At 33.6% G+C, this 18,987-nt stretch overlaps 1 protein-coding gene across 1 annotated transcript in view; it reads left to right on the plus strand.

The window, feature by feature from the left end:
- Positions 1-18,987, plus strand: part of VWA8 (von Willebrand factor A domain containing 8) — a 469,402-nt gene that overhangs the window by 131,406 nt on the left and 319,009 nt on the right. The window contains exons 13-14 of the mRNA XM_074191741.1: positions 9,611-9,771; positions 12,147-12,260. Of these exons, the coding sequence (XP_074047842.1) occupies positions 9,611-9,771; positions 12,147-12,260 (275 nt within the window). The remainder of the gene's footprint in view (positions 1-9,610; positions 9,772-12,146; positions 12,261-18,987) is intronic.

Here is an 18,987-nt window from a genome sequence, read left to right on the forward strand (position 1 = left end):
GGAAGTCTGACTGACTCCAGCTTACCTTTTTACCCACAGTTCACATTATTCCTCTTTATATTCTAATCAAACTGTATTATTTCCAGATTTAGTTTTATAAGGAAAAACTTCCAAACAAGTCTAGTAAATCAGAAATGGAAAGGGAGATATTGTGTTTTCCCTCTTCGGAAGCTTTAAAACAGAGGTTGGAAAAACTATTAGCCAGGTTTGTTTTAGAGAGGTGCCTATTCAAGTATTCTGTCACTTCTGCTTCTGAGATTTTGAGATTCTGTGATCCAGTGATGACTACCTCTTTCTTCCAAGTTGGTCATCCACATTTTTCTGTTGAAATCATTGTCTTTCAAGGACTGAGTTAGCTGTTGCATGTTCTGTGATGTCTTCCCTTATTCCCCCTCAACTCAAAGAGTTCTCTCTTCTTAATTTTTAAAACTATCTGGTCTGTCCCTAGCAAGTTGTAAATGAGGGGTTCTTCTCAGGACGGCACTGTTACTATATTCTAAGTACAAAGTGAACTATTTTCCCCTGCTTGTAGAAACATAAAATTAATATTTCCTATTTTACTCAACGAGACTGGCCGAAAACAATGACCCTCCTGACCCACTGTTGCCTTGCTTCCTAGTATAGTAAAGAATAGCCCAGGAACTTGACTGTGCTGTTCAGATCAGGAATACCCAGCAGGAACAGACCTGTTGACCAGCCATAACTGCTCTCACAGACTGCTTCATTTCTGTGAGTTTACCATGACTCCATAAGAAAAACTGCTTATCTAACATGCTGGTCATGCCTAGACATAAGGGATTTTTTATTCCCATGGAAATTTGGATTTTAGCATTGTAATTTGGTGAAATGACAAATGAACCACATTTTCAAGACTTAAAATTATTTCAGAAATAACTGTGTGCATATAGAAATATTTAATCATGGAAGTGCCACTTTGCACAGAGAAGGTCATCAGTTGTGTCCTTAGCAGTTGGATATTCCTGGCAATAAACAACTGCTTGTGAGTAATTTTGATATTTTAGAATTTTGGAATTGGGAAATAAATTCATTTAACTACCTAAAAATTAGGATATAAAGAATTCTGAATCCTGGATCCATCTTGGAATACTAGCACCTCTGAGTTGAATGAAGGCTCATATTCCACCTATGCCCCATGTTGTTAAGCAAAATGTACTGAATTTCCAGTCAGAAGACTGTGTCATTGAACCCCTCTTCTACAACTTGCTAGTAATATGACCTTGGGAAAGTCAGATCATCTCTCTCTCTTCATTCTAGTTTTCTAATTTTTGAAGGTGAGATTCAGAAATGTGCCTTGTCCAATGTTGCAGAGCTAGTTTGGCTGGGCCACTGATTCAGTCTGCTCACCCCCAGAACACTGATGTGGCTCTTCCTAATTTGTGTCCAGCAGTCAGTCAGTGGCTCAGTTCTGGGAATGCAGAGAAAGGCCCACTCCTCAAGGACCTTACTTTGTAATGAGAAATATAGCATGAAAATACCTAGGTAAAGACAAGATATAGTATTTGAAAGATAATCTCAGAGCAGTATTAACAGCTAGAAGGATTGGGAAAGGTCTGTGCAGAAGATGGGGTTTCAGATGAGACTTAAGGAAATCCAGGAGGGATTGATAAGGGGAACACAGCACTTTAGTCATGAGAAAATTCATACCAAAAGCTTGAAGTCAGAGGAGATCATAGAAGACCTTGGAATTTATTGGAGAGGAGATGGCATGATCAGACTAGTGCTTTAGGAAAATTACTTTGACAGCTGAGTAGATGCTGGATTGGAGTGGGGAGTACCTTGGGGCAGGTTGAAAGAATCTTGAAATAGTCCAGGAGAGAGTTGATGAGGGCCTGAACGAGGTCATGGCTGTGTGAGTGGAGAGAAAGGAATATCTAGAAGAGATGCTGACAGTCAAAGATTATTTATAAATTCCTGCTATTTACTAGGCACTATGCCAAGTGCTAGAGATGCAGTAAAAGGCAAAAAACTTGATTGCTACCCTCAAGGTGCTCATGTTCTAATGGTGAAAACAGCATGGAAATAATCATGTACTAGAAGATTTAAATAGTGTAAAAGCCAAGGTAATCTTTGAGTAAAGGTGAAGCTGAGGGACACTGGAAGGTGGAAATTTGAAAGTAGAAATTATAAGATTAGGCAGGAAATCAGATATGTGGAGTGAGTGTGAATGAGTGAGCAGTTTAAGGTAACTGAGATTTTGTAGGTCTATATGACCAGGAAAATATTAATGCCTTCAGCGATAATAGAGATGTTGGGAAGAGAAAAAGAAGATTTGTGGAGGGAAGATAATGTAATATGTTTTGAGGATGTTGAGTTTGAGATGCCTAAAGGATTTGAACTAAGAATAGTTATTTCTAGATGATTACACCCTTTAAGAATTTTTGGAGGAACTGCAAGAGAGGAGGTTGTGAAAATATAAGTTCATTAGAAATAGATTTTATTAGGTAGCATATTTGAAGCTGGAGAAAAAGAGAACTGAAAATCCGAGTGTGTTTTGGGTCTTACTTATTTGTGTGTAGGCTTCTACTTGTGTGATATGATGTAATCTGTGGAAAAGCCTCTGTCCCAAACTATCTTCCCCTATTCAATTTCTACCAGAACTCTGCCAGTCAAATATCTTTGAGTTAATTTATTATCCCTTGTTAGAATGATAATATGCCTGCAGAGGGTAACAAAATTAAGTTATTATCTGCTGTTGACATTTTAGTAGAGCTAATTGGATCTTTTGCCTTAAGACAGCTAACTGTAAGCAGATTTCCACAAAGAAGAGAGTCTAGAGAAGAGGACTATCTAGAGAAAGCAAAGTAGGGGAGACGTTGTACAGTGTGGTATACCAGTGGATTGATTCTGTGTTGGATAGTGTATATACCATGGCATTGATTATCAACAGTGTCTAGACCATAGGAGAAAATTAGCTTCCAAGATGACATAATTCACCTCTGTCTTTATTTTTTGCCTGAATCTAGTTCTGTGCTAGGTTAGTCTTTAACAAATTCAACAAAGATTTACTAGATACTTCTTTGTGCAGTGTTCTCTGCTAGATGCAGAATGGATACAGAGTTAAGGTAAGATAGTTAAGCCCTCCTGCAAACTATTGTCTAATATGAAGAAGTCCTATTAGATGTCCATGTCCTATTAGATGTTCTAATGGGGAGATGAAAAATAAACACAGATAATAATAATAATGGGCTATGTTATATAAAAGGCTTTATGGTGGTACACAGTGCTATGTTAGATTCATGGGGCACAATAGGAGTCTAATAAATGTTTGTTGATTAATTTCCAACAATGAGAACAAGGGAAACTATTATATATCCTGGGATACTTGCCCTTGTCTGCCTTTCTAATAAATCAATGTTATCCTAATGTTTTAATAATAAATCTGATAATATAGAACTCTTGCTTGTTTGTAAACTGCTATGAAAAGGAGAAAAATGTTAATTATTTATGTTCCAGTGTTAGTATGACAGAAAATTTAGACTTCCCCTTTTCTCAAGCTATCTCAATCTCTTTTCCCCAAAATCTCCTTGCCTTGATCTATGTACTCTTTAATTATTCATAACCTTTGCATCTATTCTGGCATTGAATGCAGTGGAAAAATGAGTTCAATTTGGAATGTTAGCTTTATAACCAATTTTTAGGAACCTGACTATTCTGTATATTTATTGTGTGTGTAAAATCAGTATTATTGCTATGAATGGGAGTTCTTTTATCCAGTTTTAATGCCCCTTTCCATGTAAAGTTACCTGACCACTCTAGCCTGAATCAATGTCATCTTTTTCTCTTAGCTCTTCTAGTATGTAGTGAGTGGAGAAATAGTGAAATACAATTTCTTCTTGTCTTAAAGTGGTGATGACTATGAGTGTAGAATGGCTTATGTATATTACAAGAGCTAGGTTTTGTCTGTGTCATTTCACTTTGATTAAATGTTTTTCTTTGTAGCCAGGAAAGATTCAGTGTGTATGCATGGGGAGATTAGATAAGGAAGAGGTGGGGTTAAAACCAAAATTCCAAACTTTCTCCTTTTAGAATTATATAAGAAGCTACAATTAGACAAGAGAGAAAACATTTCTATGAAAACAGCCATTCTTTACCAAAGTTGCACCAAGTCACAGATAGTTTCACCTAATCCACTATGTATTGTACAGTTATTTTCTACCAAAATATTTTTTGAAGATAACTAACCTTGCCTTGATAATTTAAATTTTGAACAGTTTTCCAGTAGTACTTAATAAATAATTGTTGCCTTGATATAGGATAACTTCTTTCCTCATTGAGTCTTTATTCTCAATCTAAATCAGTCTGTTCATGAAACTGGCCATAATTTTATGTTTTATTGCACTATTCATAATCTATGATCATTCAGTTGGTTGGAGCTATTTTTTGGATTAGATAATTACATCTGTTTTTTGATATTAATATTGGGATCTAGAGGAGGTGATGGAGATCGTCTCGTCCGGCCTGTCATTTAAAGATGAGAAAGTTGAGACCCAGGAATATTATGATTTGCCCAAGCTTAAGATTTCTTGTGAAATATAGAAAACTTATGTCTGTAACATTTCCTTAACCTGCTAGTTTAATAAATCTATTTAAAAAGAAAATTAGAGCTATTCTGACATAATTAGTTTTCAGAGAATCCATCCTAGTTCCTATTTTCTTAAATATCTTCTTAAAATTTGCATGTAATTGCCATCCAGGTCACATCTGTTTTGTAGAATCCACTTGCCTAATTTTCAAAAGTGGAACATTTCCCCTAGTCCATTGCATCTCTAGAAAATAGCCTCTTAAAGAAAGCTGAAGTGTAAATCAAGAAGGAGTTTAAAAATGCTTCTACAATATATGTAAAATGAGAGACTTTTTTTCTTAGAGATCAAACATTTGTGACAGTGAGGGATGTTGGAAAACTGCCATTAAGCATACTTAAAATCTGTAAATAAGTGTGAATTTCTATTCAGAGCACCTAGAAATTATTAACATTATTTGTTTACACAATATTCTACCACTAACAAGTAGCCACATAATTAATCCTTAATTGTCTGGCTCATGGATTATATGAAGAAATCTCATTGGAGTTAATATTATTTGAGTCTGAACATAAAACTCCCCCATTGTTATGTTTGACAGGACATTTATCCAGTGGAATCAATTATTTAAAGTAGCCCTCAGGACCCTATAGAATTCCAATTTTTTTTTCCATTCTAACCCCATATAAGATAAATTATTTTTTTCTATATCATAAAATGAAAGCTAACTTTCATCTCAGTTTTGATATTCACTTAAATTTCACATTTAGTCTGAAAGATTACATTTTTATATTGAATTTTCCTCTTTGAAAGATATTTTATTAGTTGTATTTCTTGTTTGTGAGCCTATCCACAACTAAACTACTTTGTGTGGTTATTTAACTCATAATTTCCATCTTCTAGATTTTATAGGTGTCTCAGAAAAAGTCAGTTAACATTTTGAGTATTACAAAATTGAATTAATCCTTAGTCCATATGTTTATTTTCTGATGTTTCTTAGTTACAGAATTATCCAGGGCACTGCTGTTTTTCTTCTCTTAAAAAATTAAATTTTCATTTCATGTGGGGGTTTTCCTTTGGGAAATCAGAGATCAAAATTCTGGAAAATTACAGTTTGTAGTAAGTATTAAGGATGTTTTCCAGGGATCTGAAGGTGAGGCTGTAGGTCAGACAATAGTAGTAACCCTGAAGGAACTAGATTTCCACGTCCTGTTATTTTAAGACTTTTAAGGAAATGCAGAAAAAGGAAATGGTTCAGGCTCTGTGACATCATTGGTGCTATTTTTACTTTCTGAGGTTCAAAGACTTTACAATTCAGGGATAAGAAAAATGTATACAAAAATGGAAATATTCATCTTTGCTTTACAGGATGGTGTGGATAGGCAGGAAGAAAATAAGGATATCTAACTATATATATGTAACTGTCTATATATGTCTGCATATATAGTCTTTATTTTTATCTTAATTTAATTTTAATATTTAATTATATTTATATACATATATTAAATATATAATATTTAAAATGTTAAAAATCAATAATACCATTAATGAAAGAAAGGAAGGTCAGTTTATGTTTAAAATGTTGTATATATTAAAACAACCTTGTATTAAAGTGTTTTCAGAGTAGTACAGAATCATTCTATAGATATGGATACTACAGAATATCCTTAATTTTATTTGAAAAGTTAATGTTTTACTTCAAATATCTACCTTTATTAACTAGTAAAGTTCATGATGTGATGAAGAATGTATTTGATATTTAAGGTTAATGAAGTAGTTATTTATTCTGTGAAACATCAATTTTGTTTTTGTTTCTGTCTGAGCTCCTTAACAGCATGATATGATTTTGTAACTGTTTCACATAAAATAACAACTTATAACTGATACTGTGAAAAGTAAGAATGACAGTATCTTTTTGTACTCCTGGGAAAAAGTTAGCTTTCATCTTGGTTAACAACCTGGGATTTTAACTGTATCAACCAGTGGCTTTTATCAAGGGAAATACTTCCATTCCCCAAACCCCCCAAAGATTTTCCTTTAATATGTAGGATGTGATAGAAATGAATACTTAACTCCTCCATAACCATGATGAGTGGAGAATTTAGAGATTGATATTAAATTGAGATTTATTTGAAGAATGCTTTATATTTCCCTTTTTTATTGTACTTGTGTTACTTTAAAAAAAAGATAATGAAACAACATTTAGTGGTTTTGAGATATGTAGATATCTCCCTTTTTAGGGAGCATCAGTTTATCAAGTGATGTAGCATCACAGTGCATATAATGAATAGAGCACTAAGTATAGAATTAAGAGATATGAATTCTTTTTGTTGTCAGGGTGGTTGTCAGTAAACATTTATTGAATATCTATTGGAGTAACAACTAAGCATTAGTTGTAAGAATAGAATGCAAAATAAATTGGAATGAAAATACTTTTTTCAAGCCATCCTTGGATAATACCACAATGTTATACTCATTTACTATGTTTTGGGATTTTGATGATTAATTTATGTGAATTAAAAAAAGAGAAATTTCCTCTTTTTAAAATGAAATATTCAAACATTCCTTATTTCTACATTTGAGCAATTTCTTTCACCAAAAGTACATGTCACAGATTCCTTTTCTTGAGCTAATGGAGAAAGTGGTAGGCCTAAAATACTGGGAAATTCTTTCTCTGTCAGATCTGAAGTGAAAAAAATGCACAAGCATCAAAATCTTCTCAGTCCAATTAAAAAAAAAGAAAGATGTTGACTTTTTAGTTTCTTCTAGGTCTAAATCTATGATCTTGTGATCTTTTGTTTTTATACCACAGTAATTTTCTAATTTCTTACCACCTTCCTTCCAATGAGCAACTCCCATGCAATAAAAAGTTACCTAAAAGTAACCAAAACACAAATTGCAATTAATTGGAATTTGACTATTTGTTAATGTTACATTTTAATTATATTATTGTAGCCAGTTTTGCATATTCATGTTTTGGTCTGCTTCAAAACATATCAGTTTATTTAGGTCTTTTCATTTTTTTTTCAAATTCCTAATATTTGTAATTTCTTATAGTATCATAATGTTATTTTAGATTTATATGCTCCAGTTTGTTCAGCCACTCCTTAGTATATGGAAACTCATTTCTCTTCCAGTTTTTTCTATCGCAAAAAAACAATACTAGTCCTAGCCACATTAATATTTATATTCTATTTATTAGTTTTATATGCATAAATTTAAAAAAAAATTTAAAAATTTCCAGCTATGATCATCATCTCTCTTTTCTAAGGTAAAACATTTTTTCACATTATATGTGTATCCTATCTTTGTTGGATAGTATCATATGTTAATAATGTATGGTAAATAGTGTGAACTATTTGTACCAAAAATATTTCCTTTTTTTTTTTAACTTAGCTTTCTAAGATGAACTATTTAATCATTGCTTTATGTTATGGGTTTTGCCTCTATTTTTGAGAAAGTGGCAGGAGTTTTAGCATATACAAATAGTAGGTGTTTAGTAAATGTTGAATTAGATAGAATTTTAAAATAACATACAGTTTAATTTACAGTTTTGATGCTATATTTGTTAACCTTACTATTTAGTAAAGGGCATGTAACTCTAATTCAGTATGTTTTTTTATGAATACAAGTTTTTGAATTTTTATTATCATTTACTTCAAAAATGTTGATACTGGGGGTGGCTGGTGGCGTAGTGGATAAAGCACTGGCCCTGGAGTCAGGAGTACCTGGGTTCAAATCCGGTCTCAGACACTTAATAATTACCTAGCTGTGTGGCCTTGGGCAAGCCACTTAACCCCATTTGCCTTGCAAAAATCTTAAAAAAAAAATGTTGATACCATTTTAAGATTGTGTGCACTTAATATTCAAGGAAAGAAAAAAAATAAAATTAATTTATATGCAAAGCTATGGAAAGTGCCAGTTTAGATTGTCAATCTGATGGTTCCATAGGACCTTGAAGCACTAAGGGCTTACTGATGTTGAATATCATTATTTTTGAATATTTTAAATTTAAACATAAACTTAAAAATAATAAATTTGTAAATATTTTCATAATAGTGAAATGTTTGCTAGAATTGTAACAGTTTTGGGTAGGTATTAAGTGTGTGCAATGGAGTTAAGATTTTCATTGGCTTTGTGGAACAAAAGAATACATTCATGATTACAAAGTACCATTTGGTTGACACTGCTGATACAATTGAAAGTCTACTTTTAGTTAGTATTTGATATACTTAGTACATGATTTGAAACCTAGAATAAATTAAAACTCAGAATTAAAAAAGAATCCATTGCCTGAATACTAATATCTAGGGATGGGGCAACCCCCTAGGTAGAGCAGATTAAGATACAGTTCCACACTTTATTGCCTTTTTTATGAAAGATCACAAATATGTCAGACCTATTAATAACTTGCTTTGATCTGTTGCATATTTTATTGTTAGTACATTGTATCTTTGTGTCATATTTTCTGATTGCATGTTAATACCATGCCTGGTATTCCAATTTTTGTAATTCTATTTAGTTTCCTTAAATTTCAAGCCTCACTCTAACATATAACTAATCACGGTAATGGTCATAACTGTTGACTTCTCTGCAAAGCTCATCAACTTCAGGAAGATGCACAGCATTTGATAAGAATCTCTGGGCATGCTCTTGAGTATGCAAAACCTTTAGTTCTTAAAAAAGAATTGACTCATTTTTATTCCTTCAGAATTTAACATAACATTGAGCTAAATTTGTCATGTGGAAATTACTGCCAAATACATCACCCATATAGAATGAATGAGTATATTCCAAAAGAGGAAAACAAGATTGTAAAGAAAAATGAGGGATCTGTTAAAAGGAATTTGTAAAAAATATCGATGTTACTAAACTTTTGAAGAATAATATTAAAAATTAAAACAAGCATACCCATTAAGAGACCATGAAAATGCATTTGGTTAGCTTCTTTACTTTGATAATGAGTTTTTTCATTAAGTAATCAAAGAAATTTCAAATACTTATGACAGTATTCCCAATTTAACATTCATTTTTGTATTTTCTTTTGTGTATCTGGGGATCATATTTAGGATATGACAGCCCGTGATTTAGTACAGCAGAGATATACTCTTCCCAATGGAGATACTGCTTGGAGATCTTCTTCACTTGTTACTGCTGCTCTAGAGGGAAAGCTTGTTCTCTTGGATGGCATTCATCGTGTCAATGCTGGTACATTGGCTGTACTTCAAAGGTTGGTATGAGTTACAAAAAATATGACTAAAAAATTGATGTACATATTATATCATTTTGTTATCTCTAATATTTTTTTCCTTCCTTTTGGATCTGTTTTTTCTCTCACAGCATGTTCAATTTCCATCTATGTTTAGCATGATTATAAATGTAAAGCCTATATCAGATTGTTTTTGGGAGGAGAGGGGGAGGAAGAGGGAGAAAAATTGTAAAACTCAAAACCTTACAAAAAAAGATTGATTAAAAACTACCATTTTATGGAGTTGGAGAAACAAATAAAATGTTTATACAATTTAAAAAAGAGTTGGAAGAACAAATTCTTTGCTTTTGGAAAAAATATGCAAAAAAATCTAGATTTTTCCCATAAATATACAGATAAAATATATTTATGTATATTTATATACATATATGTTTGTGGGATATATATCTATATTTATGCACAAATGTATTATGAGATATATGTATACATATATGCATATATATGCACACATACACACACACACACACACACACACACACACACACACACAAGGGATTATATTTAGCCATGTGTGTTAATGATTACAAATTCAAGCTTTAGGTGAACAGGTTTTACTCTTCTAGGGGGAAAAAGGATAGCTGTTTGAAAAATCCCTAATCTTAATATTGTTCTGTATCTTAAATCTATAAAAGAAAGTAAAGCCTTAATAGTTATTAAATTTGGAATCTTTCTACTCTAACACACAACTTGACTTTACATAGAAATCTAATGAAGCACAGGTCAAAAATATGTTCATTTTTTTTTGCTTTTTGGAAGGATTGAAAATATAATATCCTAAGTAAATAGTTGTCAGAATGTTTTATGAATAATGACTGATAAGGTTGTTTTTGGAATTAAGTCTTTTTCTTTAGTTCACCTTAGAAAATAATCCCTAACTTCTTTATATGAAATTTTATTTTGAGAAGTAGAATCTCATTTTGTTATTTTTATAGGGAAATAGCTTTATCTTATAGAGTTCAAAGAGAATGATAAAAAAAATTACCTTTTTCCCCCTCATTTAATCTTGCAATTGTGGAGATAAGTGAATGAGTTATACTTTGAGTATCTAGAAAATTATGTTAACCAGAGCACCCCTCCTTTCAAGAACACTTACAACCAATATTTATATTGCAAGTGTATTCTTGTGCTAATCCTTACTCATTTAAAGTATTTATTTGTGTTTTAAATATTAGAAAAGGTAGAAATAATCATATCAAAGCTTTCTCTTTTTTTACCTATTATAGACATGTTTTACAAAAAGCATTTCCCCCTCAAAAAAATCCCTCATCAACCTTACTCATCCCCCCAACAAAAAAATCTGACTTCCACAGGAAATCTTCTAAGAAGTATTTTTTTCTTCTTTTTCAACTGAGTAATGATGTTCTGAAATAAATAGTAGCCACAGTAGAGAGTCCATGACCTAGGAATGTTGGGAATAGCTCTAAAATAGTCAACAGAGGCTTTGAAGAAGTCTGTGGTTTAATGATGTCAGAACAGAATTAAGGGCTAGCATCCAAGGAAAAAAATCATACAGGGGGCAGCCCAGTCCTGGAGTCAGAAGGACCTGAATTCAAATTTGACCATATACATTTGACAACTACTATTTGAGTAAGTCATGTAATCTTGATTGCCTAGAAGAAAGAAAGGATGAATGGAAGGGTGGGAGGAAGAAAGGAAGGAAGGAGAGAGAGAGGGAGAGAGAGGGAGGGAGGGAGGGAGGGAGGGAGAGAGAGAGAGAGAGAGAGAGAGAGAGAGAGAGAGAGAGAGAGAGAGAGAGAGAAATTCAGATGGGATAATAATCTCACTATTTGTGAGACTGAAATGAAATCGTGTATGTAGAAGCACTATCTAGAGGTGATAACAAAATATTCCTAAAAAGAGAAAACTGAACCATCCAGCCTCTTTTTAAAAACCACAGCCACCAACACTCAGTATTCATGATCTGTGTTCTCTGACATTAAAACCAGCAGTGTAGCCAGCAGTTGCTACAGTAGAGCTGTCTAAGATTATTCCATCCATGTTCTTTGTCCATCTTGCCAGTAGATTTATTATAGAACTGTACTATTTTAGAACTGGATAGAACCTTAGAGATCATGTCATTCAAACTCTTTCATTGTATACAAGAGAAAATAGGGGACCCCAGAGGAGACGTATCTACAGTTATAGATCCAATAAATGTCAGAACTAAGAATACAACTTTGATACAACTTTTAGCTGATACCAAAACCCCTAGTTTTTTGCCTCCCCCCCAAGGCTTTACCAACTTTTCCATAATGTTAACACAGGGATTATAAATGAAACTGATGGCTAATTACTCAATAATTTGATTCTTTCTTCTTCCTTCTTAATGCCAATAGATTAATCCATGATAGAGAACTGACTTTATATGATGGCTCCAGACTTCTGAGGGAGGACAGGTATCAGCGTTTAAAAGATGAGCTGCAGTTGTCTGATGAGCAACTAAAGAAGAGGTAATTTGAAGAACCCTTTATTTTATGATATAAAATGTCAGGGATTCAAACTGATTCTGTATTTGACTCAATTCAGTATTTTTAATGAAGATCAACATAGATTAAATTTTTGAACTACAAAATAATTGCATTTTGTTTGAACTTTTAAACAGTGATTGTATCTTTGGATTTATTTCATATATGAACTATATAGCTTTATATTCATTATAATAATTTATGTGTATTATATATATGCTACTCTGTTATATGAAATTTGAAAAATGCTTTCTTTGCAATAATTCAATGAAATAGATTGGTTTACTATACTTGTCCCCATTTTGCAAGTAAAGAAAATGAGTATTTTAAAACGTAATTGCCATTGATCACACCGCTTATAAGTAACTCAGATGAAATGTGAATTTATGTTTATATCTCTTATACCTTGCTTCCCTGCTCACCAGTTAAATCAATCATTTATTAAACTTTTTTCTCTTCCCAGCACCATGTTAGATGATGAGAATCTCCCTGCCCACCTCAAAAAAAAAATATATCATTTGCCCTCAAGGAGCTTACATTATAATGGAGGAGACAATATGCTATATAAGTTAGTATAAAAAATCCTGAGTTCATTTTTATTTAAGGCAATGGGGTTAAGTGACTTGCCTAAGGTCACACAGCTAGGCAATTAAGTGTCTGAGGCTGCATTTGAACGCAGGACCTCCTGACTCCAGGGCCGGTGCCTTATCCATTGTACCACTTAGCTGCCCCCAAGTTAGTGGATAGAATAGATGTAAAGTAGTCTTAGGAGGAACAGGCCCTAATAGTTCAGGAAAGGAATACAGGAAATTTGTGTTTGAGTTACTTCGTTAAGAATGCAGAGAATCACAAAACCATAAGTTAGGAAGAGGAAAACATGCTAACTGTTTGCAAAGGAATAGAGCCAAGAGATTCCCTGTTGTTGGAGAAATAGCACATTAGGGTGTTACGGTTAGATTTTTGAGTATTTATATTTAGGAGTAATGTGTAAAACAACTGGAAAGTTAGAAAGGGGCTATATTATGAAGAATTTTAAGTGCCAAATAGAAGAGTTTATATGTAATCCTGAGGGTAACAGGTAACCATTACTGGCAGTCATTGAGAAGTAGGGTGTCATGGTCAGACCTATGCTTTAGGAGGATCATTGTGAAAACTGAATTAAAACTGAATTAAAGAGAGATTTATGATAAGGAGTCTGTGTGTGAAATGGTAAAATTCTGAACCAAGGGTAGTAGCAGTGTTAGTGGAGAAAAGGTGATATGTCTGAGGAATGTAGTAGAGAAGAAAATTTGAAGACTGCACCTGTTTGGACATAGTATGTGAACATGAGAAAAGATTTGAAGATAGCACCAATATTTTGAACCTAGGAGGTGTTGCCTCTGAAACAGGGAAGGAAAGTTTAGAAGGGGTAGGTAGTAAGATGAGTTCTGATTTTGATATTTTGAATTTCAGATGCCTATAAGATATCCAAATTGAAATATCTAAAACACAGTTGACAATTCAGTAGTAGAGTCCAGGAGGAAGATTGGTATGGAAAGAGAAAAGAGAAAAGGACATAAAGCAGAGCCTAAAAGGACATCCAAGTTAGGGTTCATTGTTTGGATGAAGATCCAGCAAAGGAGACTCATAGGGAGTGAGACGAGCAGGAGAATGTAGTCAGGAGTGTCAAATACAACAAAAAGATTAAGAAGTAGAAAGTTAGAGAAAAGACCACTACATCTATCAATTAAGAGATCACAGTTTTTATTTTCCTGGAGAAACCAATTTTAGTTGAGTAATGAAGTCAGAAGCCTGCTTGCAAAACATTAGAAGAGAGGATAGGGAAGAGAAGCAAAGAAAGCCAGTGTAGATAATCTTTTTCAAGGAGTTTTCCTGAGAAAAGGAAGAAAGCTAAATAGGAAAATGGTCTTATGAAGTTTTTTTTTGTTTGTTTTAACAATGATACTTGAATGTGTTTGTAGACAGCATGAAAGGAAGTAGCAGACAGAGATTGGTGTTTAAAGAGGGAGAATGGGTGATGGTAGACTAAGCTATTGGAAAAGGTGAAAAGGATAAGATCAAGGGTACCAATAGAGAAGGTGAACTTCGAAAGCAGTAGCACTACTTTATTATTATCAAAGATTTGAGTAATAGAGATAGTGGCGGGATGACATCTGAGAAATATGAAATGAGGAGGGAAGAAGAATCTCTTGTTGGATTGCCTTAAATTGGGTGAAGTATAAGGCGAAATCATCAGCTAAAAGAGGAGAGTTGGTAATAAGGGAAGCCTAAAAAAAGAAAGGAAGGTTTGGAACAGCTGCTGTGGTTTAAGTGGGATAGGGAGTCAATTAGAAAGTTATAGTAATTTGTACTTGATTCTGTCAATTTATGATTTCCTTCAGTTGGGTTTAGTAACATGTATATAGGAGTGACAATTGATAGTGGGAGTAAGATGGGAATGGGTTTTGACAGGGACTGATCAGTAGTAAGATATGAAAATAAGGAATTTAAGAATAGAACATATTGTAGAATTGAACTGGTTCACCAAAGGGTTGAGGTTGGGAAGTGAAGAGGATATAACTAGACTTGAGGGTGGTGTACAACACTAGAGATGAGAAGTTAAGAGGATATGTTGAAGATGAAGAGTACATTTGGGATGAATAGGGCATAGAGAGAGAGAGAGAGAGATGAAAATATAAAAGATCATATTTGTATAAAGAAAATGTTGAGTTCTCAAATGTAGAATGTTAAAACTTATGGGTGTTGATAGAATCAAAGTAGCAACTATTCTTTTGTGTAGTGGAAGTGTAGTGAGGGAATAAATCTACCTTCAGAAGACTGAGGAATTGGGAGTTTAAAATATGTAAGGGAACATTGATATTTATGTCAAAGTCCCCTGGACTGAGAGCATGAGTTAGGGGCAGAGATGAAGACTGTCAGCCTGGAACTGAACTCATTGAAAAAGGAGGGAGAACATCCCAGGGCTTGGTTGGTAATAGTTAACAGAATTTAGTTTGGGTAATAAATTTGTATGTCTTAAAACCTTGAGGTCAGAGAGATTGCTAAATGTTCTAGCTCCCTTAAACCGTCCTTGTAGAACTCATGGTGTAGGGAGAAGGTGGGAGATAGTATTACTTTATATCTCTTTATTAACATTCTTTTTTATTAACTTCTTGAAAAAGCCAACTTCAAAGATCATTCTCCTATTTCCTGAACTTCTACTCCCTAATAAACTTAAATTTGATAAACTTTCATGAATTGTTCATACATGAATCACATCATTAACTGTTCATTGACTCTCAAACTCAGCATTTCCCAAAAGGAACTCATTATTTTCTGTTCTAAAACCTCTCTTCCTTGAAACTTTCCTAGTCTTGATAATAGTGCAACTTTCTTTTTCATCACCCTGGTTTGTACACTTAGAGTAATCTTTGACTCTTTGACCCAAATCCCTTCCTCAGTGTTAAATCAGTTGTCAAGTCTTATCAAATGTCCCTTACATCCATCACTTTCCTGCTCCGCGTCCTCCTTATTTCTCATCTGAGATATTGAAATAATTTTTTAATTGGTCGGTCTTTTGCCAGTATCTTCTCTCTAATTTATCCTTCACACAGCTGCTAAGGTAATAATCTTAAAATGCAAGCCTGACTTTGTAATGTCCCTGCTCAGAAATCTTCAGGGGTTTACAGTTGCCACTTGGATAAAATATCCTTCAGTATGACATATGAAACATTTTACAATTTAATTTCTACCTATTTCTATGTATATATTACTGGCTTACTGGTTGCTCACTGCACTCCACATTCCATCTTCTGTAATCCAAAGCCTTTGCATGGCTGGTCTCCCCTTGGGGAATGTTCTTTCTCTTTACTTGTGCTTTTTAGAATACTTTAGAATACTTCAAGCTTTGGTTCAGGTGTTGCTTTCTCTGTTAAGATCTCTTCCTCCGTTATTAGTGCTGTCTTGCCTTTACTCATATATTTGTATGTTGTAATGTTCCCTCCTTCCAGAACAATATAAGTTGAAGACAGATTGTTTACCATTTTATGTTTATATCTCCAACGCTCAACACATTCTACCTAATTTGTACATATTAGAAATTTAATAAATGAGGAATTGAATTAAATGAACTTGACATTCAGCACTCTTTACTTACTGCCACATGACTTCTCAAAGGAGCTAAGCAGCAACTCATGGTGGGAAAATGTGCCAGGTCCTATTAGGAAGAGTGGAAGGATGTAATTCTTGCAGATATCCTGGGATGAATTAAATGTGAGAATGTTTTACTTCACATCCTTCTTTTGTGAATGAATGAAAAAATTATTTTTAATGATCATAAATAGTTCTTTAGATGGAAGCACCTGCAGGAACAGCTCCCAGAATTATAGTGCAGGTTTGTCTCATAAGTGATTCAGATTGTAGCTGGCAGTTCTTAGCTGATTCCCCTTATTTTGTCTTTTCAGCTGTTTTAAGATGTCAGAACTAAGAATACAACTTTGATACAACTTTTAGCTGATACCAAAACCCCTAGTTTTTTGCCTCCCCCCCAAGGCTTTACCAACTTTTCCATAATGTTAACACAGGGATTATAAATGAAACTGATGGCTAATTACTCAATAATTTGATTCTTTCTTCTTCCTTCTTAATGCCAATAGATTAATCCATGATAGAGAACTGACTTTATATGATGGCTCCAGACTTCTGAGGGAGGACAGGTATCAGCGTTTAAAAGATGAGCTGCAGTTGTCTGATGAGCAACTAAAGAAGAGGTAATTTGAAGAACCCTTTATTTTATGATATAAAAATGTCAGGGATTCAAACTGATTCTGTATTTGACTCAATTCAGTATTTTTAATGAAGATCAACATAGATTAAATTTTTGAACTACAAAATAATTGCATTTTGTTTGAACTTTTAAACAGTGATTGTATCTTTGGATTTATTTCATATATGAACTATATAGCTTTATATTCATTATAATAATTTATGTGTATTATATATATGCTACTCTGTTATATGAAATTTGAAAAATGCTTTCTTTGCAATAATTCAATGAAATAGATTGGTTTACTATACTTGTCCCCATTTTGCAAGTAAAGAAAATGAGTATTTTAAAACGTAATTGCCATTGATCACACCGCTTATAAGTAACTCAGATGAAATGTGAATTTATGTTTATATCTCTTATACCTTGCTTCCCTTCTCACCAGTTAAATCAATCATTTATTAAACTTTTTTCTCTTCCCAGCACCATGTTAGATGATGAGAATCTCCCTGCCCACCTCAAAAAAAAATATATCATTTGCCCTCAAGGAGCTTACATTATAATGGAGGAGACAATATGCTATATAAGTTAGTATAAAAAATCCTGAGTTCATTTTTATTTAAGGCAATGGGGTTAAGTGACTTGCCTAAGGTCACACAGCTAGGCAATTAAGTGTCTGAGGCTGCATTTGAACGCAGGACCTCCTGACTCCAGGGCCGGTGCCTTATCCATTGTACCACTTAGCTGCCCCCAAGTTAGTGGATAGAATAGATGTAAAGTAGTCTTAGGAGGAACAGGCCCTAATAGTTCAGGAAAGGAATACAGGAAATTTGTGTTTGAGTTACTTCGTTAAGAATGCAGAGAATCACAAAACCATAAGTTAGGAAGAGGAAAACATGCTAACTGTTTGCAAAGGAATAGAGCCAAGAGATTCCCTGTTGTTGGAGAAATAGCACATTAGGGTGTTACGGTTAGATTTTTTGAGTATTTATATTTAGGAGTAATGTGTAAAACAACTGGAAAGTTAGAAAGGGGCTATATTATGAAGAATTTTAAGTGCCAAATAGAAGAGTTTATATGTAATCCTGAGGGTAACAGGTAACCATTACTGGCAGTCATTGAGAAGTAGGGTGTCATGGTCAGACCTATGCTTTAGGAGGATCATTGTGAAAACTGAATTAAAACTGAATTAAAGAGAGATTTATGATAAGGAGTCTGTGTGTGAAATGGTAAAATTCTGAACCAAGGGTAGTAGCAGTGTTAGTGGAGAAAAGGTGATATGTCTGAGGAATGTAGTAGAGAAGAAAATTTCAAGACTGCACCTGTTTGGACATACTATGTGAACATGAGAAAAGATTTGAAGATAGCACCAATTTTTTGAACCTAGGAGGTGTTGCCTCTTAAACAGGGAAGGAAAGTTTAGAAGGGGTAGGTAGTAAGATGAGTTCTGATTTTGATATTTTGAATTTCAGATGCCTATAAGATATCCAAATTGAAATATCTAAAACACAGTTGACAATTCAGTAGTAGAGTCCAGGAGGAAGATTGGTATGGAAAGAGAAAAGAGAAAAGGACATAAAGCAGAGCCTAAAAGGACATCCAAGTTAGGGTTCATTGTTTGGATGAAGATCCAGCAAAGGAGACTCATAGGGAGTGAGACGAGCAGGAGAATGTAGTCAGGAGTGTCAAATACAACAAAAAGATTAAGAAGTAGAAAGTTAGAGAAAAGACCACTACATCTATCAATTAAGAGATCACAGTTTTTATTTTCCTGGAGAAACCAATTTTAGTTGAGTAATGAAGTCAGAAGCCTGCTTGCAAAACATTAGAAGAGAGGATAGGGAAGAGAAGCAAAGAAAGCCAGTGTAGATAATCTTTTTCAAGGAGTTTTCCTGAGAAAAGGAAGAAAGCTAAATAGGAAAATGGTCTTATGAAGTTTTTTTTTGTTTGTTTTAACAATGATACTTG

This window comes from Macrotis lagotis, chromosome 6, assembly GCF_037893015.1.
Source record: "Macrotis lagotis isolate mMagLag1 chromosome 6, bilby.v1.9.chrom.fasta, whole genome shotgun sequence".
Classification (NCBI taxonomy): domain Eukaryota; kingdom Metazoa; phylum Chordata; class Mammalia; order Peramelemorphia; family Peramelidae; genus Macrotis; species Macrotis lagotis.